Consider the following 25580-nt stretch of genomic DNA (forward strand, 5'->3'; position numbering starts at 1 on the left):
GCATACTTTTCCCTGCAGATATTTCTTGCTTGAATTTGGCCAGAAGAGTAACTAAAACAGTTTCAGTACCGTAAAAGGAGCGAAATCCTGATTGTGAGTCGTGTAATATAGAAAATTTGGTTAGATAATTCGTAAATTGTTTAGTCACCATGCTTTCCATTCATTTAACCACCAGTGGGATAGAGGCAACTGGGCGATAATTTGTAATATCATCAGTCTTTTTCTTGGTATCCTTTGGTATCGGGGTGAGGAGGATGTTACCATAATCCTCGTGGAAGAAGCCTTGTATAAGCATAAAATTTAGGTGACCTGTTAAATCTGGTAAGTATCGGAAAGGGGCAGATTTAAGTAAATAGTTGGGACAAGTATCCAGTTTACAATAAGAATTAGAGAACCTTAGGACCATCTGTGAGACTGATTCAGTGGTGAGAGGATCAAAGTTAGACCAGGTACGGTCAGCCGGATTGGCACCCAAGGTGGGCTGAAGAAAATTAAAAAAGTATTCAGTGTCGGAATTTGAATCATCAACTCTATTTCTAACATCAGCGCGTCGGAAGCGTAGCGAAGGCAGGACTGGGGCGTGCTTAACACATGTGCGTCCTCGGCCAATAATGGAAAAAGAAGGTCGTCCCTGACGAACACTTGGCCAACTTTACTTGGTCCTTTTTTTTAATGACCAAGCCACAAAAATGTGCCCTAAATGACCAGATGACCACCGGAGGGAATCAGGGATGACCTCCCCCTACTCCCACAGTGGTCACTAACCCCCTCCCATCCTCAAAAAAATTTAAAATATTTTTCCAGCCTCTGTGTCAGCCTCAAATATCATACCCAGCTCCATGATAGCAGTATGCAGGTCCCTGGAGCAGTTTTAGTGGGTACTGCAGTGCACTTCAGGCAGGCGGACCCAGGCCCATCCCCCACCACCTGTTAAACTTGTGGTGGTAAATGTGAGCCCTCCAAAGCCCACTGTACCCACATCTAGGTGCCTCCATTCATCCTAAGGGCTATGGTAATGGTGTACAGTTGTGGGAGTGGGTTTTGGGGGCTCAGCACACAAGGTAAGGGAGATATGCACCTGGGAGATTTTTTTCTGAAGTCTACTGCAGTACCCCCTATGGTGCCCGGTTGGTATCCTGGCATGTCAGGGGACCAGTGCACTACGAATGCTGGCTCCTCCCACAACCAAAGGGCTTGCATTTAGTCATTTCTGAGATGGGCGTCCTCGGTTGTTCCATTACCGCCGAAAACCGGGAACGACCATCTCTAAGGTCGACCTAAATGTGGAGGATTTGGGCACCCATGACCGTATTATCGAAACGAAAGATGGACACCCATCTTGTTTTGTTAATACGGGTTTCCCCGCCCCTTCGCAAGGACGTCCTGTAAGGACGCCCTCAGGAAAACTGGGCGCCCCATTCCATAATGCCCCTCTATGTCTCATAGATTTCTCAGAAAAAACTGAGAAGGCAATTTGAAACTCTATAGTCCACTGCACTTCCTATTTAGATCAGGTAAAAATAGCAAGATACTGCAGATTGCATAATACTTTATCCATAATTCAGGGAGGGGGAGGGGGTGAAATGAGCTAGTATTTAATTTAGGATCTTTCATGTGTTAGCTACAAAAATCCCTTTGAAAATTGCCTCCTAGATCTGTAAAATATCTATTAGTCAATTTCCGATAAACACATGCCTCAAAATTGCCATGTGAAGTTTGAGTCATTGCATCATTGTAGAAAATGCAATTTCTACCCTACAGCGTGTCACTGACCACATAATGTATTTCATTGTGGAAATGAATTTCATTTTCAGGGTCTTGAGTTTGCAGCCTTTTAACATTATTAACATTTGTAAGTTAGATTATTCACCTGAGTTACTTACCAAATTATTGGGCAAGATTTCGAGTAATTCCTGGCATAAATCTAATAAGTGTTTGCTTTAATTGCATGAAATCTTTCAATGTACGCAGTCTGATGAAATTATAAATGAATATTTTTGCCATCTAAAGTAGCATGCAAACACTAGTGTGTTAAAAACATTTCTTCAGAGAGAAAATCATACACTTACTTTCGGGTGGCTTGGTAGCTTTCTCTTGCTTCCCTGGGCTTTCATTTCTTTTGGAATTATTCTGGATTATGATTCCATAAGCCTTCATTCACAACTACCCAAGGTTCGTTTCCATTATAACTGCCCCTCTTCCTTTCCCAGTTCCCATCTAACCCAGCAATGGTAATAGCAGTCTTTGGACAAGAGACAACAAATTTTGGTTGCCTCCAAAATCCAGCATGCACCTTTTGTACAGAACCACTAGGTGCCACCAATTTGTCATAATCACAGTTGTTTTAAATTGAAGCATGGCCCGTTGTGGTAATGGAATACACTTTTTGTCTCCTGCATGTATTTATGTGTATGAGAATGTATGTGTGTGTGCATGTGTGTCAGTTTATCTGTATTTATATAGTCATACTGGATCAGACCAGTAGTCGATCTAGCCCAGCATCCTGCTTCCAACAGTGGCCAATCCATGTCACAGGTTCCGAGCCGAAACCCAAACAGTACCAAGATTACATGCTACTAATCCCAGGGCAAGCAGTGGCTTCCCCCATGTCTATCTCAATGGCAGACTATGGACTTTTCCTCCATGAACTTGTCCAAACCTTTTTTAAACCTAGATATTTTAACCACTGTTACTGCATCCTCTGGCAAAGAGTTCCAGAGCATAATTGTTCATTGAGTGAAAAAATATTTCCTTCTATTTTTTAAGTATTTCCATGTAATTTCATTGAGTGTCTCCTAGTCTTTGTACTTTATGAATGAGTAAAAAAATCAATTCACTTGTACCCATTCTACACCACTCAGGATTCTGTAGACCCCAATCATATTTCCCCTCAGACATCTCTTTTCCAAGATGAAGAGCCCTAATTTCTTTGGCCTTTCCTCATGTGAGAGGAGTTACACCCCGTTTATCATTTTGGTCACTCTTCTTTGAACCTTTTCTAATTCCGCTATATCTTTTTTCAGATATGGCGAACAGAATTGAATGTAATACTGTAGGTGAGGTCACACCATAGAGCGATGCAGAGGCATTATAGTATTCTTGGTCTTATTTATCATCCTTTTCCTAATAATTTGTAGCATCCTATTTACTTTTTTGGCTATCGCCACATACTGGCAGAAGATTTCAGTGCATAGAATAACATTTAGATGTAGATCCTACACCTAATTTTTGGGCAGTGGACTTAAGCCTGCTGAAACCAGGTAGACATGCTAGCATCCAAGTTAGGTGCATTTAGATCAGATTCCGTGTGCAACTTTTCAGAATGCTCTGACATGCTCTCTGGCTACGCCCCCTTTCAGATACGTTCTATGAGAGTTAGGTGCCAAGCATTGTAGAATAGTGCGCAGCCAGTTGTACACGCAAATTCTAATTACATAAGAACATAAGAGTAGCCATACTGGATCAGAACAATGGTCCATCTAGCCCAGTATCCTATTTCCATACAGTGGCCAAGCCAGGTCACAAGTACCTGGCAGAAACCCAATTAGTAGCAATATTCCATGCTACCAATCCTAGGGCAAGCAGTTGCATCCCCATGTCTGTCTCAATAGCAAACTATGGACTTTTCCTCCAGGAACATGTGCAAACCTTTTTTAAACGGAGATACGCCAACTGCTGTTACTGCATGCTCTGATAAAGAGTTCCAGAGCTTAACTGTTCATTGAGTGAAAAAAGTTTTCATTCTATTGTTTTAAAAGTATTTCCATGTAACTTCCTTGAGTGTCCCCTAGTCTTTGTACTTTTGGAACGAGTAAAAAATCAATTCTACTCGTTGTAGACCACTCAGGATTTTGTACCTCAATCATAACTCCCCTCAGCCATCTCTTTTCCAAGCTGAAGAGCCCTAACCTCTTTAGCCTTCCTCATACAAGAGAAGTTCCATCCCCTTTATCATTTTGGTAGCTCTCCTTTGAACCTTTTCTAATTCCGCTATATCTTTTTTTGAGATATGGTGACCAGAACTAAATGCAATACTCAAGGTGCAGTCCACACCGTGGAGTGATACAGGGGCATTTTAATACTTTTGGTCTTATTCACCATCCCTTTCTGTTGCAAAATAACTCTCCTCTCGTGTGTCTGGGCAAAAAACTCTTTATTTGGGAGTCAATCCCCTTCTTATATACTCTATGAATATTCATGGATATTACATGTATTATCATTACTATTGGTTACATTTTGCTTACACAACCATGATCATGCATTGCTTACAAGAACAACTCTACATGAACAGCTCGTGAACCTGCTCAGGAATGTACAAACATCACCTGCTATTCTGCTACTTTCTCAGGAAAGAACAAAAACATCACATGCTAGATTCTCAGGAATATACAAAACATCATCTGCTGCCTGTATCCAAATACATTCTATCTACATCTCCACCTTTTTTTTTTTTTTTTTTTTTTTTTTTAATGAAATCTCCGTGGTGTGCCAGCTGGAGATGGAGGTGGAGATGTTTGTAATAGCTTATAAACATATTGAGCAGAGTGACGTGTTGGAGCGAATGGACGAGGAAAACATAAAGAAAAAAGGTTAGGAATGCATTGTATACAACAGCAAAAATAGTGAAAACAAAAATACCAATGACTAAATACTGGATAATAGGGCGGAGCCAGGTCCAAGGGATCCATTGCCACAATTGATCCCATACATCAGAGAGTAGGTTATTATGAATAGTAATATGAGTAGTTAAATTCCGTAGGAAAGCTAATTGTTTGTCAATGGCCTTTGAATTGTCAGATAAATTAAAACAGCACATGTCCTGAAACTCTTCGCAACCATGATGGTTAAGTAATAAAAGATAATCAATGGCTGCTCGATTTTGTAAAACTCCATGACGTAATTGCTGTTGCTCAGCATTAAGTAAACTAATAGCAGTGGAGGTTGCATTGATTGATTTAATTGCCCAACAGGCTAATTCACGAATATTTTTTGCATTTGCCGCTGCCAATGCAGGGACACCTATTAATGAAAATGCAAGTGCCAGATATTCAGTTTGACTCAGAAATTTAACATTATCATTGCAATTGGCAGCAAGGGTCATACGCTTGGATCGCATATGTGAGGAGTTAGAAAATAAAATATGTTTACTGGGAAGTACCATAGTGAGTCGACTTAGACAGCATGTAGTACCATCAGATATATTAGCTGGAATATAATTAAAGGTATACATTCCACATGACCAAAACCAGCCAGGGGGTAAATGAGTAAATTTATAAATATATGAAACATTTTCGTAGGAGCTACAATTTAACAAAGTTGGTCCAAAATTAACACAATTTGATCGGGTACAATTAACCATACGAGCACATGTCATATTGATACTAGCTATTTGATTGGTTCTCACATGCATTGCCAAAGTAGGCGGCAACAGGGTTTGTGTTCCCCAATTATGGTATTCATAAGAAGCATTTCGATAGGATGAATTAACAGGAAGCTGTGAATAAAACCAAGTATCATTTTGCATATCTTTAGGATCATGACATACTGGAATCAGGCAAGTTGCCAAAACTTCTCCAACTGCCTTTTGATGAGAAAGACAGAAATCAGTTTGGTTCAGTGAAATTGCAAACGCTTCCCAAATATTTTTTGTGGGAAGTAATTGTGACTGTCCACAAGGTATGTACAAACAACAACACAGTAGAAGCAATGTAATGGAATTAGCATTAAGCGCTGCAATAATAGCCACTACGAAGTTATCATCAGTCTTTTCAATATGAGCTTTTTCTAAAGTCTCTGTAGCTTGTTGACTCAAGGCTTTAATTTGTCCCCAAGTAACAGGAGCATTAGGTTGACGAGTCACTGACCGTTTGCGTGTTTGCATCTGCGGTCCTTGAAGGGTGAGTGTGAAATTGGGAATTGGGTTGTGAAGACCTTGATGCCACGACATGAGGTTTCACCCACTTTGCTGGAATCCACACCGGGCCAGAATCTGTTTGAACAGCAGCGTAACCACGACCCCAGGTAAGGAGAGGCACAGGGGAACTCCACTGATCAGAAGGTAGTTGTCGGTATATGACCAAAGGACGAGATAAAGGTGGGGCAGGAGTACGAAAATGTTGTTCAAATCTGGAAGAAAAAGTTTTTGTAGCAGGATTATTGATGAGATTGAGATGATTCAGTGTGTAAAGGATTTGTGCTAAGCATTCATCAATGCTTACTCTATGACGGAGAATACCGTCTTTTTTTGTAGTCAGATTACTTAAAGCAGTTTTCAGTGTGCGATTAGCACGTTCAACAATAGCTTGACCAGTGGAGTTATAGGGGATACCAAAAAGGTGCTCAATATGCCAGAGGGTCAGGAACTCCTGTAAGGAGGTGGAAGTATAAGCAGGGGCATTGTCTGTCTTGAGAGTTTTAGGAACACCCATGACCGCAAAAGCTTGGAGAAGATGAGAGCGGACATGAGATGTAGTTTCCCCTTTTTGTGCAGTGACCCACAAAAATCCAGAATGAGTATCAACAACCACATGAAGCTTAGACCATTGACCAAAAGGGGGAAAGTGAGTAACGTCCATTTGCCAGAGGCTATTAACTTCCAGACCACGAGGATTAACTCCAGGAAAAAAGGTAGTAGGAGCTGAAAAGGAACATTGTGGACAATTTTTGATAATAGCTCTAGCTTCTTCTAAAGAAATTTGAAACTGGCGAGCTAGGCTAGGTGCATTTTGATGATGAAGTTCATGACTGCAGTGTGCTGTGGAGAAAAAATGAAGATGGCGATCCGCTCGAGCATTCCCTTCAGACAGACCACCAGGAAAAGGTTGATGACTGCGGATATGACCTATAAAGAGAGAAGAAAGGCGATTCTCCAAGTAACCTTGGAGGGTTAACAGTAAAGCATAAAAAGAGGCATCCATTTTGAATGATACATAACTGTCGGGCATGCGACGGACAAGATTAGCACAATATTGACTGTCAACAATAAGATTCAGTGGTTGATCTGAAAATAAAGAAAGAGCCAGGATGATGGCAGCAAGCTCTGAACGTTGAGCAGAGGTTTGTGGAGAGGTAAATTTGACGTGCCATTTGTTCAGATTGTACCAAGTAACCACCCCACGAGTGGGACTACCATCTGTAAAGACGGTGAGAGCAGTAGGGAGTGGACGTAAAGAAATGGGATCATGAAGAGTGATTGGCAAAATGGATGTGCCCTGTATGCGAGGGTCTTTAGGATAGTGGCAATCTATAATACCAACATAAGTGGCTAAAATAAATTGCAAGTCGTCGGAGAACTGAATCATTTTTTCCCACTGCCACAAAGAATGAGGAATGATGAGTTTAAGAATGTCGAAACCAGTCATGAATGTTGCTCGCTCTCGAGCTTTAGTAATCAGCAAGGCTAGTTGCTGGGGCCATTGTGTAATAGTAGAATGGAGAGTATTCTGTAAATAGACCCATTCTATCAATTTCGGAGGAGTTGTATCTTGATATAAGACACCAAACGGTTGTCGGTGGGTGGGGTCTTTGAGAACGCAAAAACAAAAAAGGGCAAATGCATCTCGTCTATCTGTCCATTTTGTTTGTAAGATTTGATCCAATTGTGACAGAATTGTTTGTTGCGATGCAGTGAGTGTAATTAATTCAGCAGGTGTTTTATGACCTTTTAATGCGAGAAACAGGGGTTGTAAAAATTCTGTAGGAAGTTTCAAGTAGGGACGTAACCAATTGAGATTTCCTAAAATCTCTTGTAATTGATGTAATGTCGTGGGAGACTGTAAATTGAGATGAGGAGCGACAGGTTGGGCTGCAGCTTTAGTCATACGGAAACCTAGATATAAATAGGGTTCCTTTTCTTGAACCTTCTCTGAGGCAATTGTTAATCCTGAGGAGGCCAAGATAGAAATTAAAGTAGATTTCCAAGAAGGGGGAAGAGTTATCCCTGCAATTAGTATATCATCCATATAATGATATACCAAAAGTTGAGGGAAATAGGCACGAAATGGTTGCAAGGCTTGATGAACATAGTATTGACAAATAGTGGGTGAATTTAACATTCCCTGGGGCAAAACTTTCCAACAATACCTAGTAGTAGGGTGTGCATTATTGTAAACAGGTACAGTAAAAGCAAAGTATTTATAATCTTTTTCCTGGAGAGGAATTGAAAAAAAAACAATCCTTCAGATCTATAATAGCTAATTGATAATCATAAGGAATCAAATTAGGATTTGGAATACCACATTGTAACGGGCCCATTGGTTCTAAAATCGCATTAATAGCTCGTAGGTCATGTAAAAATCTCCATTTTCCGGATTTTTTCTTGATCACAAATACCGGAGTATTATATGGAGAATTGGTAGGCTCAATGTGATTTAATTGTAATTGTTCTTCCACCAATTGATGTAAAATCAACAGTTTTTCTCTGGTAATCGGCCACTGCTCTACCCAAACAGGTTTGTCAGTTTTCCATTCCAAAGGAAGAGAAAAAGACATATTTATGAACTGTTAATCAGGTAGGATCAATGATGCATCTAATTGTTCCAAAAGGTCACGACCCCATAAATTAAAGGGTACTTGTAAAATACAGGGCTTAATATGTCCTAGAACCTTGGTATCGTTAGGATATGTAATAGATAACCATTGAGAACTTTGGGAGGCTGACTGAGTTCCCCCTATTCCTGTCACATGTGAAGTATCTTCAATGGGCCATTCCACAGGCCATTGTTTATAAGCTATGACAGAAACATCCGCCCCGGTATCTAATATACCAACAAAGGGCTTTTGTTGCAATAAAAATTGAGCAGTGGGTCGTGCATTAGAAACCGGTTTTAAAACTGCACTTACCTGTCGCGTAGATCCAAAGCCCCCTGTACGAGAGACAGTAGAAGGAATAGGTGCTGTAAAATATGGTAAAATAATTAATTGTGCCCACGAGTCCCCGGGAGAAATTGTTAAAGGTGATGAGGACCATACTTGAATTTTAACAATGCCTGTGTAATCAGCATCAATAACTCCAGGGATAACATGAATACCTGCCTTCGATGCAGAGGAGCGAGGTAATACTAAACCTACAGTAGCCGCTGGAATGGGTCCTTTAAAGGTAGTATTATATACCAAAACTTCATGAGGTAAGATGGCAGTTTTACATTCCGCTGCAATAAGGTCAATTCCTGCACTACCTTGTGTAGCAGTAGTACTATGAGCAAAAGACCCTTGCACTCCCTTTGGACCGAGGTTAGGAGTTAACCCGGAGCAAAGTTTTTTGGGGGTGGCGGTGTGGAATTAATTGGATTAGAGCGACATTGATTGGCCCAATGATATCCTTTTTTACATCGAGGACATTTTCGAGAAGGTCGAGAAGGTCCTTTTGCAAAGTTGGCACCCCCTCCTGGGGCTCTACACTGAGCTCGAAAATGTCCTGGTTTCTTACAATTAAAACACGTCCCCTGTGGCTTATTACCTTTTTGTATAGCTCCTGCTAACAAATTCATAGAATAACCATGAGTCCCCACATCTGCACATGCGCTCAATAAATCTGCTAAAGTAATTCCTGGGCGATGAGCTACAGTCTGCAATGCCTTTTTGCAATCTGAATTTGCATTTTCTTGGGCTAATTTAATCAATAACTCTGTTTGCGCATCAAGATTATCAATTTGCCTAGTTACAGCTTCCTGCAATCGATTAACAAATTGAAGGTAAGATTCGGTTGCACCCTGTTTAATTGATGCAAAAGATTTTGTTGGTTTATTCCCTTCTGGTGTTCTTTTAAATGCTCGCAAGATACAAGTGCCTATGGCTTGAAAACAGGTAGCGTTTTGTTGAATTTGCATATCAAGGGTTGAAAATGGTCCCGATCCATAAATTTGATCAGGCACCAAATTAGTCCCAGTGATAAGTTGTGCTGCTTGCTTATATTCATTATCCCACACTACATATTGCGCAGGAGTTAACAGCATACGGAAAAGGTCTTTCCAATCTTTTGGAGTCATTAAGTAACCGTTACTAATCCCTTCTATCATGCCTTGAACAAATGAACTTTTTAAACCTGATTCTACGATAGCTCTACGTAATTCTCTCAAAACTTGATAAGGTAGAGCAGTCCATTCTGCATGATGTGTTTCGTTCCCTGCCTCTATTGTTGTAGTTCTAGTAACTGGGTATAAATTAGGATTAGGTTCCGAATTATCCCATAGATCATCGTTCCAAATGAATTCACCATTTTTTCGTGCTTGCTGTATACCTAATTGAATTAAACTAGGTCGTTCTACGCTCTTTGGTGTTTTGGTAATAATAACGCTATCATTAGCGTTGTTGTTTTGGATATTTTCAATTGGTTTATTAGGGGTAGTAGTAGTAAAGTCAGGAGTTTTGTTTTGCTCTTCCCTTCCCATATCGGTGGCCAGCCGACAAGAAGGAGGAGAAGGTGTAGGTCCAAGAGTCGCGGGAGGTAAAAGAGACCAGGTCTTGCCTGGCAATTTGTTGGATATATTTTCGTTAGTAATGCCTGTCAATCCAGAAGAGAGAATTACTATAGTAGAATATATCTCTCTCCAAGTCAATAATATAGGAGTCGAAACTCTAGGCTCTAAACGAAACTGCTGCCCTATCTTTTCCCATGTTTGAGGATCGAATGATCCCTTCTCTGGATACCAGGGACATTGACAAACTATTTCCTCAATTAAACGCTCTATATCTTTAAGAGTTATTGGATTTCGGGAGGAACCATATCTTTGCGTTATAGTATATAGCTCCTGTGCATGTTGTTTATGTGATGATGTTAAATTTCCCCCCATACTTACAGTGTTCCGTAGAAGGAATGGCGCGCTGACTGTTCCAGTCGTAGTAAGTACGTCACGTTTTCACCGATCACGTCGGGGATCACCAGATGTTGCAAAATAACTCTCCTCTCGTGTGTCTGGGCAAAAAACTCTTTATTTGGGAGTCAATCCCCTTCTTATATACTCTATGAATATTCATGGATATTACATGTATTATCATTACTATTGGTTACATTTTGCTTACACAACCATGATCATGCATTGCTTACAAGAACAACTCTACATGAACAGCTCGTGAACCTGCTCAGGAATGTACAAACATCACCTGCTATTCTGCTACTTTCTCAGGAAAGAACAAAAACATCACATGCTAGATTCTCAGGAATATACAAAACATCATCTGCTGCCTGTATCCAAATACATTCTATCTACACCTTTCCTAATAATTCCTAGCATCCTGTTTGCTTTTTTTGTCCGCCGCCACACACTGAGCAGAAGATTTCAGCGTATTATCTACAATGACACCTAGATCTTTTTCTTGAGTGCTGACTCCCAAGGAGGATCATAGTATCAACTAACTGTGATTCGGATTATTCTTTCCAATGTTCATTACCTTGCATTTGTTCACATTAAATTTCATCTGCAACTCAGATGCCCAGTCTTCCAAATTCTTGAGATCTTCCTGTAATATTTCACAGTCCGCACGTGTTTTAACAACCTTGAATAGTTTTGTGTCATCTGCAAATTTAATCACCTCATGCGTTGTAAATATGATAAATAGCACCCGTCCGAGACTGATCCCTGCGGAACTCCACTATTCACCCTCCTCCATTGAGAGAAATGACCATTTAACCCTACCCTCTGTTTTCTGTCCAATAACCAATTCCTAATCCACACCAGAACCTTGCCCTCCTATACCATGACTCTTTAGTTTTTTCAAGAGTCTCTCGTGAGGAACTTTACCACAAGCTTTCTGAAAATCTAGATACACCACACCAACTGGCTCACCTTTATCCAAATGTTTATTCATGCCTTCAAAGAAATGAAGCAAAATGGTGAGGCAAGACTTCCCTTGGCAGAACTCATGCTGACTCTGGCCCATTAAACCATGTTTGTCTATGTGTTCCGTAATTTTTATTCTTTATAATAGTTTCCACTATTTTGCCTGGCACCGACGTCAGGTTACTACTACTACTACTATTTAGCATTTCTATAGTGCTACAAAGCGTACGCAGTGCTGCACAAACATAGAAGAAAGACAGTCCCCGCTCAAAGAGCTTACAATCTTCTTCAATTTCCCGGATCACCCCTAGAAACCTTTTTAAAAATCAGCATCACATTGGCCACCCTCCAATCTTCAGGTTCTGCGAATGATTGCCAATGAACTGCAATAATTGGTTGTTACTGCCCAATTATTGCTAGTTAAGGGCTCATTAATCAATTAAGTTGCATACATAATTTGGGCACCTTGTATAAAATTCCCCCATTAGTGTTTAGGCAGCATACTGGCATATATGCATGTGAGTGCACATCTACTTGATGGCATTCTAAGCATTTGTGCAGACAGTGGATGCATAAATGTTATCGTCTGGTATGTGGAATTGCCATTTTTATTTCCCCATTGCCTCAGGTACCCATTTGGATTATAAACTGAGGGTAGGAGCATATTGTACCTGAATACTTCTCAGCACCATATGGGCTGCGTGTATCAATAGTGCTATAGAAATGATAAGTATTATCATTATTGATGTAGAAGAGAAACAAGCAATAGTGTAATTACTGACAGAGGATATATTGAATTCTTTCAGCAATTCTTTAAAACAAAGAACTCCACTTGGTGTTCTTTGAAGAAAATGTGAGACGCACATGTACTGTGCTTTAGTGTTAATTAATAGGATAGAATAAGTGAAGATTCACATGAAGGCAGGTAACCAAACTCAGACAGCATTGATCTTCCCTCCTGTTTGTAATGTTCTGGATCTGTTACCTACTAATTGGCACTTGCAAGAGTTAGGGCAAAAAGCATTAAGAGCTGCAGAGAACTCTTGCTACCTTTGATTCAAGCATCTCTGATCTGCAACAAGTAGCCCTTATCCTGCTTCGTAATGGGCATCTCGTAGCCTCCTTGTTGACATAGTCTGTATGCTGGCTTTTATTTTTTTTACTTTTCTTCTAAATATGTGGCTTCACTTTGAGTATTGCATTCAGTTATGGTTGCTGAATATCTAAAAAGATATAGCAGAATTAGAAAAGGTTCAAAGAAGAGCAACCAAAATGATAAAGGGGATGGAACTTCTCTCATGTAAAAGGCTAAAGAGATTATGGCTCTTCAACTTGGGAAAGAGATGGCTGAGGAGAGATATGACAGAGCTCTACAAAATCCTGAGAGGTGTAGAATGAGTAGAAGTGAATCAATTTTTTACTCTTTCAAAAAATATAAAGACTAGGGGACACTCAATGAATTACATGGAAATACTTTTAAAACAAATAGGAGGAAATAGTTTTTCATTCAGTGAATAGTTAAGTTCTGGAACTCATTGATGGAGGATGTGGTAACAGTTGTTAGTGTATCTAGGTTTTAAAAAGGTTTGGACATGTTCCTGGAGGAAAAGTCCATAGTCTGCTATTGAGATAGACATGGAGAAAGCCACTGCTTGCCCTGGGAATGGTAACATGGAATGTTGCTACTATTTGGGTATCTGTCAGGTACTTGTGACCTGGATTGGCCACTGCTGGAAACAGAATACTGGGCTAGATGGACCGTTGGTCTGACCCAGTATGGTTATTCTTATGTTCTTTTAGCCTATACAAATATACAGGGGAGAAGCAGGTGTCTAACACACAAAAACAAAATGTTCCTCAACAAACAGGCTGATTTGCTTATGCTTCCTCAGGGTGCAGCTCCTTATGGACTACATCTACAGTACTGCTGGACTAAAGTAATTCTAGAAGGCAATTTTCAAATAACATGCTTAGTTGCAAACTATGTGGATGCTTTTTTAAATAGTTAGTTAAAAAGAATTCACATGAAAAAGGAATTATCTGTTAGTCCATACAGCATGGAAAAGGTAGGGATGCATGAATAGCCTTTTAATCCAACAAAAGAGACGTAAAATACTGAAGATATTTTATTGGTGAATATACAAGCAGACTCAACACCATTTTGTCTGGCACTGACATCAGACTTACCAGTCTATAATTTCCCTGATCACCCCTAGAACCCATTTTAAAAATCAGCGTCACATTGGCCTCCAATCTTCAGGTACTACGGATGATTTTAACGACAGGATTAAGGCAGTGTCTTTGCGCTGGACACACTGGTACCAGTGCCAGAGAGACTCAAAGTTCCAGTGTATTCCAAAGCATCTGCAAAACACATCTTAACAGGGTTCAGATGATTGGCCTTCTTGGCGTCACATACATTATTATTTTTGACAGCATGTTGTGCAATGCTCCTCACATAAGCTGTGGCAGATGACAGCAGGTAGTTGGGGGGAGGGCTTAGGGGATGGGTAGGCATTACACAGGCACTGGTGCTCTGTGAACTGAGGTGGCCATTGGGACAGAGGGTGGCATGGTTGCCTTTCTGTGGAGCATGTGCACTGTTGCTGGGAGGTGGGATGGGCAGTGGTGTAAAGTAGGTGTGTCTTTGGGCATCTCAATGTTCTTTAGTGAGCTGCTGCCAATGTTACCATCACTATGTAGTCGTGGGCCAGGATGGGGGAGGGAGAGGTCCAGATATGTGGAGCCCTTCATTTTAGCATTGCATGGTTAGTGGACGGGGGCCCCATAATTACTTGTCATTACATTCTGTACATTCTGATTTCAACAATGTGTTTTTTTTCTTTCTTATGAAAAAGCAATAACATATATTGCAACAACAAAGGGACCTCAGTGCATGTGACCCTCCCTATGTATGGTGCTTGCACATGAGTGGTGCTGTGGTCTTGGGAGACAATGCTGCACACACCTTCCCAGGACTGTTCTGATTGTTCTACATGCCCTCATGGAGACATTGTGTGGGGGCAGCTGGAGGTGGTAATTGCGGTGCTTGAAAATGTGTCAGGCACGGGAGAATCAGGAACACTGTCCCAGGAGTGCTGTAATTTGGTTCCCTTTTCAGAGACATGTCTGTGGCCACTGAGGAACATCCCTCTACATACATATACATATATATATAACGTCCTGCCATAGACATTTTTGGGATGCGGGGACCAGTACTGCCATTACACGTTTTGCATAGGGTATTTTTGATTGGTGGAAATGTTTATCTCTGAACATCTAGGAAATTTTCAGGTTCTTTTCTTTCAAAACTTTTCTTGGGGTATCTTCGAATATCGGAAAATGTTTAGTTTTTTACTTCCATTATGGATTTTAGTTTTTAAACGTTTTCCGATAAATGTCTATTTCTTCATTTTTGACTGTTTAATAGCTTTGGAGACCTTACAAGTATGTGGCACATGCACATTCATAGAATAAGCACATAGTAACAAAAAGAACAGATGCAGAACCAGTGATCTGAGTAGGATGGGATGGGGGGGGGGGGGGACAATGATCCTTGCCTGGGGGCCCAGATCACTGTCAGTCTGCCCCTGGCTGGAGCTGAAGGGGACAGAGGCAGTGCTGGAGGGAGGGAGGGAGGGAGGGAGAGAGGCTGGAACTGAAGGGGGCAGAGGCAGTGCTAGAGAGGGCTGGAGGGAGAGAGACAGCACTTGGGCTGAAGTGGAAAGAGGCAGGGGGAGGGGATAGGGGTATAAAGTGATGATGATGAATGGAGGCAGGGCCGCCGAGAGGGGCCCGAGCCTACAAGGGGGGCCCAGCGCAGTCCCACCCGCCCTCCGTCGTTAACTGTCTGCCACCGGGCCGGGCCCCCTGCGTTGAAATCACAGCATCTCTCACCTCCGTGTGAAAGCGCTGCAGGCCTCCTTCCCTCCCTGTGTCCCGCCCTCACGGAAGTTACATCAGACAAGGGCGGGACACAGGGAGGGAAGGAGGCCCAAAGGGAGGCGATCTGCTGCTGCATGCGCGCTTTCACATGGAGGTGCGTAGCTCTGTGACTTCAATGCAGGGGGCCCGGCCCGGTGGCGGGTGGAGGGGGGAGCGGTGGTGGTGACAATCTCGGGGGGGGGGGGAGCGGCGGTGACCTCGGGGCGGCCTTGCCCCGGGCCCGGCCTAGTCTCTCTGCGGCCCTGACTGCAGGGAGATGGACACAGGAGAGATGCTGGACAGAGAAGTATAGGGGATACGAACATGGGGAAAGATAGGTATACAGAGATAGAAGATGGATCATGAGCATGGAGAAAGAAGAAATGTCAAATGAGTAGGAGGCCCTGGCAAGTGAGTTGAGAAGACAGAACAGAAACCAGAGCCTAGGACCAACATGATTTGAAAAATAAAATGACCAGACAACAAAAGGTAGAAAAAAATTTATTTTCTATTTTATGATTAGAATATATCAGATTTGAATTCTCCACACCAGGTTTACTAGGTAACTCTGGATGCTTAGCAGTTCAAACCAGGGGCGTATCTGAACTGCGGCGGTAGGGGGGGGCCAGGGCCAGAGTGAGGGGGCACATTATAGCCCCCCCCCCGCGCCACCGCCGCCATTGCCGATCCCCCTCCCCCCAGCCGCTGCCATTGCCAACCCTCCCCCTCCGTTGCTCGCCTACCTTCGCTGGTGGGGGACCCCAACCCCCGCCAGCCGAGGTCCGCGTCCTCCTGCCCCTGCCGGCTGCCTTTAAAGAATTCCGTCAGCTGGCGGGGGACCCCCAGCCCCCGCCAGCCAAGCCGAGGTCCTTTCATTTTTCCACCGAAGCTGGCGCCAACGAAAGTTTCTTTTGAGTCTGACGTCGCTGCACGTTGTACTTGCAGGACGTCAGACTCAGAAACAGCTTCATTCTGTTTCTGAGTCTGACGTCCTGCACGTACAACGTGCAGCGACGTCAGACTCAAAAGAAACTTTCGTCGGCGCCAGCTTCGGTGGAAAAATGAAAGGACCTCGGCTTGGCTGGCGGGGGTTGGGGGTCCCCCGCCAGCTGATGGAATTCTTTAAAGGCAGCCGGCAGGGGCAGGAGGACGTGGACCTCGGCTGGCGGGGGTTGGGGTCCCCCGCCAGCGAAGGTAGGCGAGCAATGGAGGGGGAGGGTTGGCAGCGGTAGGGGGGTGCAGGGCGAAATCTGCGGGGGCCCAGGCCCCTGAGGCCCCACGCAGATACGCCCCTGGTTCAAACAATATCAAACCAGTCAGAAATTTCCTGTATTTAATTAGGAACAGTCTCTTCTCTGGGGCTATATGCCTCCCCGGGCTTAGTACATAGCTCCAGCACTCTTGTAGTTTCAACTCAGCAACAAAAAGAAAAACAGAAAAACAAGCTCTTTTCCCACAGGTATTAACCCAGCCCTGAGTCCCACAGTCCAAATCCTTTCCTCCCCAAGTTCACCAAGTCCACTAATCCTTGGGCAAATGTTCCAGCACTTTCCCCAGCAAAAGGCTCTCAAAGTCCATTCAGCAAAAAGCCCCAAAATTCTTTCATCCAAAAGTTCCCCAAAGTTCATTCAGCCAAAAAGGTTCTGCTGCACGCTTCACACTCACCCTAGCAAACCCTCACCTCAGAGCAACCTGAGGAAAGGGGACCCCCTCCCATTCATACCAGCCACTAACTCCTGGTATCCTCCCCAAGGGTCATGCTTGAGCCCAGGGCCAGGTGGAAGCTACTTCCCCAGGGAACCCGCTCAGATACTTCTCTGGGCTTTTCTCTCAATGAATTGAATTAACCGATTCATCAAGGTTGCTAACAGGCCCTGAGATTGCCCCTTTTCCACCCGGGCTAAGGCAGAAATATCCATGGGCTCTACCTGCATTCCTTCACCAACCTCTTTGGCCTCGGTAATCACCTCCTCAGGCATCCATTCCAAAGGCTCTATCTGTCTCTCCCCTCTCCCCAGCTGCTCCCAATCTTTATCATGAGCCTGCTCAAAAGTCTCCTCTACTACTACTACTACTTATCATTTCTAAAGCGCCACTAGACGTACGCAGCGCTGTACACTTGAAGATGAAGAGACAGTCCCTGCTTAACAGAGCTTACAATCTAATTAGGACAGACAAACAGGACAAGCAAGAGATAAGGGAATATTAAAGTGAGGATGATAAAATAAGGGTTCTGAACAAGTGAATAAGGGTTAGGAGTTAAAAGCAGCATTAAAAAGGTGGGCTTTTAGCTTAGATTTGAAGACGGCCAGAGATGAAGCTTAATGTACTGGCTCAGGAAGTCTATTCCAGGCATATGGTGCAGCAAGATAAAAGGAATGGTGTCTGCAGTGGAGGAGAAGGGTGCAGATAAGAGAGATTTACCCAGTGAACGGAGTTCCCGGGGAGGAATGTAGGGAGAGATGAGAGTGGAGAGGTACTGACGAGCTGCAGAGGGAATGCACTTATAAGTCAATAAGAGGAGTTTGAACTATATGCGGAAATGGATAGGAAGTCAGTAAAATGACTTGAGGAGAGGGCTAATATGAGCATAACTGTAAGTACCAGTAGAAATAAGTAGGAATTCTCTGAGGTGCAGGATGCTTTTCCAATATATAGCAAATAGCTATCATCACTCCTTCATGTGGAATCTTAGTATACAAAGAGACTATATCCAGAGTAACCAGGATATAGTCAGTTGGAATTTCCAGAATATCCTGTAATTATCTTAAAAAATGAGAAGTATCTTGAAGGTAACAACAAAGGCAAATGTTATGAACAAATACATGGCATAGCGTTGGGAGGGGGGGGGGGGGGGGTTACAGCTTTTGACATAGCATAAGTGCTTGTGCCTAAAGTTAAGCACATGCATGCCAACTTGCGCTCTATTCTATAACAGCAATTTCGCATGCACCTATCATTATAAAATTGGTGCTTAGGGAGGATTCTATATATGGTGCCTAAAATAATCCGCATGGAAAACATTTATGCCTAAGCGTATTCTATAAGCAGGGTCTAGATTTAGTCGCAGTATATAGAATACGCTTACTTGACACTCTACTGCCTAAATCTATGTGCCTGCATTTACACCAATGAAAACATGGCGTAAATCCCTGCCTGTAGATTTAGGTGCAGAGGGCCATATTCTATAACAGTGCACATAAATTTTGGAATGACCATGAAACGTCATTTTCCTGCCCATAGCCATGCCCCTTTTTGCCTGTGAACATTAAATTTTAGGCACTGTGCATTACAGAATACACTTAGGGGTATGTTTACTAAGGTGCATGAGCATTTTTAACGCGCCTGTAAGTTTAAGGCACGTTGAACGCTAATGTGCCTATACTTTTCTATGGGCGCGTTAGCATTTAACGTGCATACACCATTTACGCACATTAGAAATGCTAATGTGCCCATAGCACCCGCTTAGTAAACCTAGACCTTAGTGATTTGCACGTGTAAATTTTAATTATTGTCAATTAGTGCTCATTATTGTTTGATAACAATGCTGATTAGTTTGTTAAGCCAATTAAGTTGCACATGTTGTTATAGAATATGCATGGATTTCAGCGCAGAACGCTAGACACGCTATATAGAATCCAAAGGCCATATTTTTCATGCCTAGATTTTGGCGCACTTTCTTGAGTCTGCCCCTTAATGGGCTTCAGAGTGTTGAGTCTATGATGGCCTTTTGAATTTCCCCACTTGATTTAGAGTGTAAAGTCTATGTATTTTTGTTTTCTTTCCTTTTTTTTCTTATTTTTTATATTCTTGCAACCCAACAATAATGAACTCTTTTATGTGAGAAAGTTAACAGTATCAAAAATAAACTATTTTCTCCATGTCAGGAATATGATAAAATTGTAAATCTGATTCAAAACTTGAATAAGTAATATGCAAAGATGCTGTAATGAGTAAGTTTTTGAGTTAACCATTTTTTTGTGTGTGATGGATTGCACTATGTAATACACACACAAAAACTTGATTAAACCCTTTCATTAGAATAAGTTATGATTCCCCTGTGGTAGTTCACCATAGTGAAATATATTAAAAGGAATTGGAAATGATGAGGGCATGCTCTGTGTACTGTATTTTTAGCATATTTTATCAATATAGTGGATAATTTTAAAAGCTATTTGCATACATAAAACAGAGGTGTTCGTGTTTATGCACTTGCTTCTTAAATTGTGCATGTAAAATAAGTCAGGACATTTAAGCATGCTAAATAATAGATGTAATGGTTTGCATGTGCTTTCCATGGGGTAATTTTCAAAGTGAAACTATCAAGGGCTTTTTCGAAAGAGAAGGGCGCCCATCTTCCGACACAAATCGGGAGATGGGCATCCTTCTCTCAGGGTTGCCCAAATCAGCACAATCGAAAGCTGATTTTGGGCACCCTCAACTGCAGCCCGTCGCAGGGATGACCAAAGTTCATGGGGGTGTGTCGGAGACATAGCAAAGGTGGGACTGGGGCGTGCTTAAGAGATGGGCGTCCCTGACGAGTATTTGGTTGACTTTACTTGGTCCATTTTTTTGACAACCAAGCCTCAAAAAAGTGCCGAAACTGACCAGATGACCACCGGAAGGAATCGGGGATGACCTCCTCTTAATCCTCCTTTGGTCACCAACCCCTTCCCACCCTAAAAAAAATTTTAAAAACATTTTTGCCAGCCTTTATGCCAGCCTCAAATGTCATATCCAGCTCCCTGACAGCAGTATGCAGGTCCCTGGAGCAGTTTTAGTGGGTGCAGTGCACTTCAGGCAGGCGGACCCAGGCCCACCCCCCCCCCACCTGTTACACTTGTGCTGGTAAATGTGAGCCCTTCAAAACCCACCTGAAACCCACTGTACCCACATGTAGGTGCCCCCTTCACCCGTAAAGTCTATGGTAGTTGTGTACAGTTGTGGGTAGTGGGTTTTGAGGGGGGGGTTGGGGGGCTCAGCACCAAAGGTAAGGGAGCTCTGCAGCTGGGAGCAATTTGTGAAGTCCACTGCAGTGCCCCCTAGGGTGCCCGGTTGGTGTCCTGGCATGTCTGGGGAACCAGTGCACAACGAATGCTGGCTCCTCCCATGACCAAATGGCTTGGATTTGGTTGTTTTTGAGATGGGCATCCTCGGTTTCCATTATGGACGAAAACCGGGGACGACCATCTCTAAAGTTGACCATCACAACATTTAGGTCGACCATCTCTAAGGTCGACCTAAATGTTGAGATTTGGGCATCCCCGACCGTATTATCGAAACGAAAGATGGACGTCCATCTTGTTTCGATAATACGGGTTTCCCCGCCCCTTCGCCAGGACGTCCTTAGAGATGGGCATCCCCGTTTGATTATGCCCCTCTATGTGTGCTTTCCCTTGCAAACTGTTGTTATTTATTCACTTGGCATACTTTGCCACATATTTGGATATATATATATAAAGTGAGAGAGAGAGAGAAAGAGAGAGATTTGTTTAAACGTGATATTGATTTCTAACTCAGAAGAGTTATTTCCTCATTCTACATTAACAGCAGACCCATAAGGCAGGCTGTCATGTCAAAACATGGTCCCTTGTCAGGGCCTAGCTGTTTGTTAAAAAAAAAAAACACTGTTTTTCATAAGAAATCAGTGTATGAGTGACTAGTGTTGTAAGACTCATCCTTCAACCCTACTTCTAATTGCTATAAAATTAAGCTCCACGCGACTTCATGTCCTGGAGATTACACTGTAGATGATAACAAAGGCAAGAGCACATGGAAGAGGTTATACCGGTCCTCTCAAACCCATCCTTAGAACATATCCAGCCAGTCATGTTTCCAGTATTTCTACAACAAATATGCATGAGATAGATTTGCATAGAACAGAGGCAGTGTTTAGAAATCAGTCTTGTTCATGTTTATTGTGGATATTCTGACATTGACTGACTGGGTGTGTCCTGAGGAGTAGGTTAAGAACCATTTAGTACTTCTACTGTGTGAATATTGCATGAACTGCATTTAATGTCTTGCTTTTTTTTAATTGATTTTTTACATAAAGATTTTTTTTTAAATATGAGTTTCCATTTTCTGCAACAATTTTGTTTGGAAGAGATGTTGAGAAATTGGGGCCTTGTGTGTGCTAGCGTTTTTAGTGCATGCTAACGCTAGAGATACTCATATGGGTGTCTCTAGTGTTAGCGCATGCTAATTTTTAGCGTGTGCTAAAAACACTAGCGTGCCTACAGCGTGACTTTGTAAACATGGTCCTAGTATTAGTCTGAAGAGAAAATAGACACCACATGCAATTGCTAACAATATGATGTTGTTTATCCCTGTCTGCTTTTGGACAAAACAGAAATACTCTGCTGTCTCGCTCTGCAACATATCAACAGAAGTGTTAAAAGTCATCAATGCCACAGAAGAACTTATAGCAGAATCCACAAGCCCAATAGATTGCCCTGCAGAGACAAGTGACAGAGGGCCATGTCCTTTAGCTGCTGACCCAGGCAAACTAGATGAGCAACTCACCAAACTGGAAGAAAATGTAAGCATGCAATATAATTGTCTATCTATATCTACTGTTTCAGGAAAACCAGTAACATCCTGCATTCGCCCACTATTTCCATTGTCTAGCAGTGCTGTAAACACCCTGAAATCTGTTATTGTGAAGGTAGGCAATAAGCACACAGCCTATATTATATTTTGAATATACAGTACATCTTCCTAAGGTGAGCATGTTGTCAACCTCTTGTAAAGTGCCAGTATCCACAACATAGTACAGTGCTGTCTAAGAGCACTATGAAGACCTTTTGAAATGCATTTCTGGAATATTTATACCATTGAAAGATAGATATGATTTTTGATTGTAGTAATTGAAGATTTTTGTATGGAGAGGACAATTTTTATTTATTTATTTATACCATTTGATATACCGCTATATGACCGGGGCTAGGCTTCAACATGGGTTAACAAAATTAAAATAAAAAGGAGGAGGGGACAAAAGAAAGAGAAGGGAGAGGGTGGAATTTAATTAGCAGCAGGCGAAAGAATTGTGTAAAGAGATGAGATTTCAGTAGTTTTTTGAAAGCAAGAGGATGGATTGGTTCCTGATGTGGAGGGGAAGTTTGTTCCATAAAAATAGGACCTAAGTAGTGGAAGACAGTTTCATATGATGAAGTGAGGTATAGTTCTGATAATGAAAGTAATAACAGAAAGTTATTATCTGCAGAGCAAAAGAAATGGAGGGGCGTGTAGGGAACGAGAAACTTGTTGCGGTAGGAGGGAGCACAGGGCAATCTTGATTTGTAGACCATAGCGAGAAGTTTGAATTTGACATGTGCAGTGACCGGAAGCTAATGTTCAGACTGAAGGAGAGGGATTGCTTGATCAAAGCGATATGCATTGTGAAGTAGTTTAGCAGCCATAGGTTGGATGAGCTGTAAGCGTTTGAAGGAGTAAACGGGAATACCAGCATATAGGGAATTGCAGTAGTCTAAACTTGAAATTACCAAAGAAGAAAAGGGCAGACTAAGTGAATACGGTGGAGAAAGAAAAAAGAAGCACAAATGACTGAGTCAGTTTGATGTTTAAATGTAGGTTTACTGTCAACAATGATGCCTAAGACCTTAATAGTATCTTTGTATGAAAGAGCAAGGTCGTTGATAGGGGAGGAGGGAAGAAAGGGTGCCGGAAGAGGAGGGAAAGCAGATAGATTCACACTTTATAGAGCTAAGAAAGAGAAGATTAGTTTTGATACACGTGGAGACCTGCTTCAGACAGTTGTTAAGAAACGAGATAGAGAAAGAGGGGTCAGTAACACAGCAAAGTATCTGAATATCATCGGCATAGCAGAATGGTGTACAACCATGATCTTGAATAATGATGTAGCAGAGAAAGAAAGATGTTAAAGAGTGTTGGAGCAAGAATAGAACCTTATGGTACACCAGACAGGAGAACAAAGGAGGTGGTGGCTGTGCAACTGAAAGTTAGCTGATAGGTACAACCACAAAGAAAGCTGGAAAACCAAGAGAGAACTATGTCAGTGATGCCAGTGGAGCTTAGGCAGTGAAGAAGTAGGGAAAGGCCTACCAGCTCAAAATGGAGGAGTGATCCAAGGAAACAACCACCTGAGTGATATCTATCCAGGGAAGCACGGATGGTGTCATTCAGGGCCAAAAGACGGGTTTCTTTGCTGTGATGGTGCTGAAAGTCAGCTTGAAAGGGGTGAAGAATATTTGTATTCTCAATGTGTTGCTCCAATTGAATGAGAGCAAACTTCTCCAGGATCTTTTAGAAAAAAGGAAGATTGGAAATAGGGCAGAAGTTAGATGGAAGAGAGGGATTGAGATGAGGCTTTTTGAGGAGAGAGTCACAAGGGTGTGTTTCCATTAGATAGACTAAGATGCAGTAAGGGGGTATTCAAAGGTTTGTGTACTGTTTACTAACACAAAAAGGGCTGCTTAAAATTCCTGGGATACTGCCCTATTTAATTGCACTGGCTGGCCCCAGAGCAAATATTGTGCGATCAAGTGCCAGTGAATATCTGATCTGACCACTGTGGCACTATTCAGATAGTGAGTGCCAGGGCTTCCCAGGACACGGTGGCAGCCCAGATAACAGTGACAGCCCGGACTACCTGAGTATGATGGGGTGGGGAGAAAGAAAAAGTCTTAACCCTAATGCCAGCTCTGAGCTTCCGTAGGGTCAAGGCAGTATTCCACCCCAATCAGAGCGCTGTTCTGTGATCATAGGGACAGAATACTACAGTTCTCATTTAAATCTAATGTAAATGAGCTCTGCAGTATTGAGGGGTGTGGGCGCTATTTGCCCGATGATCATGGTTGTGAAGGTAAATGCGGGTGATAGTCCGGTGCCAGTGGCCTCTAGCGCTAGCATTTACCTTTGATCATCGGACACAAGGCTCAGATATTTTGAAAAAATAGAAAAGCTGTTTTATTAGATATATTGACAGCAATAGTAGCATTGCAAATCAGAGACACTGCATTTATGCAGGATTACCCCAAATGATAGTAGAACCTTGAATTTATGTACCTGTCAAGGTAAAGCAAAGATAACACCCCCTTGCTCTAGTCCTAGAACTTATAGGGCACCTAACTTCCAAGGCACTGTGCAATGAAAGCAAGAAGCATTTCAACCTGACAGATGGCAACACTCTCATCTACTCATGATCACCAGATCGAGAGGCAAGTCAAGGAGCTGTTGAACTTCTTTGGAGAAGGCAGGTACCACAGCTGGGATGGCAGGTGCTCTTCATCTCGGGACGGCAGCAGCGGAGACCCCAGGCTGCTCAGCCGATGGTAGCTCTCCCCAAGCAGGTGAGTTTGCAGGCAGGGTGGCCACTTCCAGGGCCATGCCTAGGGTCTCTGGTGCCCCCCTGCAGACTATCAGTTGGCGCCCCCCCCCCCCTCCGTGTGGCACAAGATGCAAAGGAAATAGAAGGTGAAAGATGGAGTGCATCTTTGTGGGATTGCTGAACAAATAGAGGGTTTACAACTACTTAGCTTTCGTGCTTTCATGTTCACGAAATTAGCAATTAAATCTTTGATATCTAACTGGGCACATATATCATTCTCTATAGCAATCATGGCAAGGCTTACAAGCCTTTCTTGTGAAATACTTGATCGCAAATAATCCTATATAATAATTCTCACCTCCAGCAGGATGTGCCTGGGACCGTGCCTCCCTCGGAGGTGGTCTGTTAGGCAGGCATGCACTGACGTCAGTGACAGCTGATACCAAAGCAAGGGGAGGCTACTCCTCCCCCAGTGTTACAGCCCACTGCACCCCCCTTCCATGACCCAGTCAACCCCCCCTTCTCGGTGAAAACCGGCCCCCGCCGCCGTCCAGTACCTGTGCTGACAG

The 25580-nt window shown here is 42.6% G+C and overlaps 1 protein-coding gene across 1 annotated transcript in view; it reads left to right on the forward strand.

The window, feature by feature from the left end:
- MYRIP (myosin VIIA and Rab interacting protein) overlaps positions 1–25580 on the forward strand; it is a 492137-nt gene that overhangs the window by 434597 nt on the left and 31960 nt on the right. The window contains exon 12 of the mRNA XM_030203295.1: positions 22054–22242. Within this exon, the coding sequence (XP_030059155.1) occupies positions 22054–22242 (189 nt within the window). The remainder of the gene's footprint in view (positions 1–22053; positions 22243–25580) is intronic.

This window comes from Microcaecilia unicolor, chromosome 1 (assembly GCF_901765095.1).
Source record: "Microcaecilia unicolor chromosome 1, aMicUni1.1, whole genome shotgun sequence".
NCBI lineage: Eukaryota > Metazoa > Chordata > Amphibia > Gymnophiona > Siphonopidae > Microcaecilia > Microcaecilia unicolor.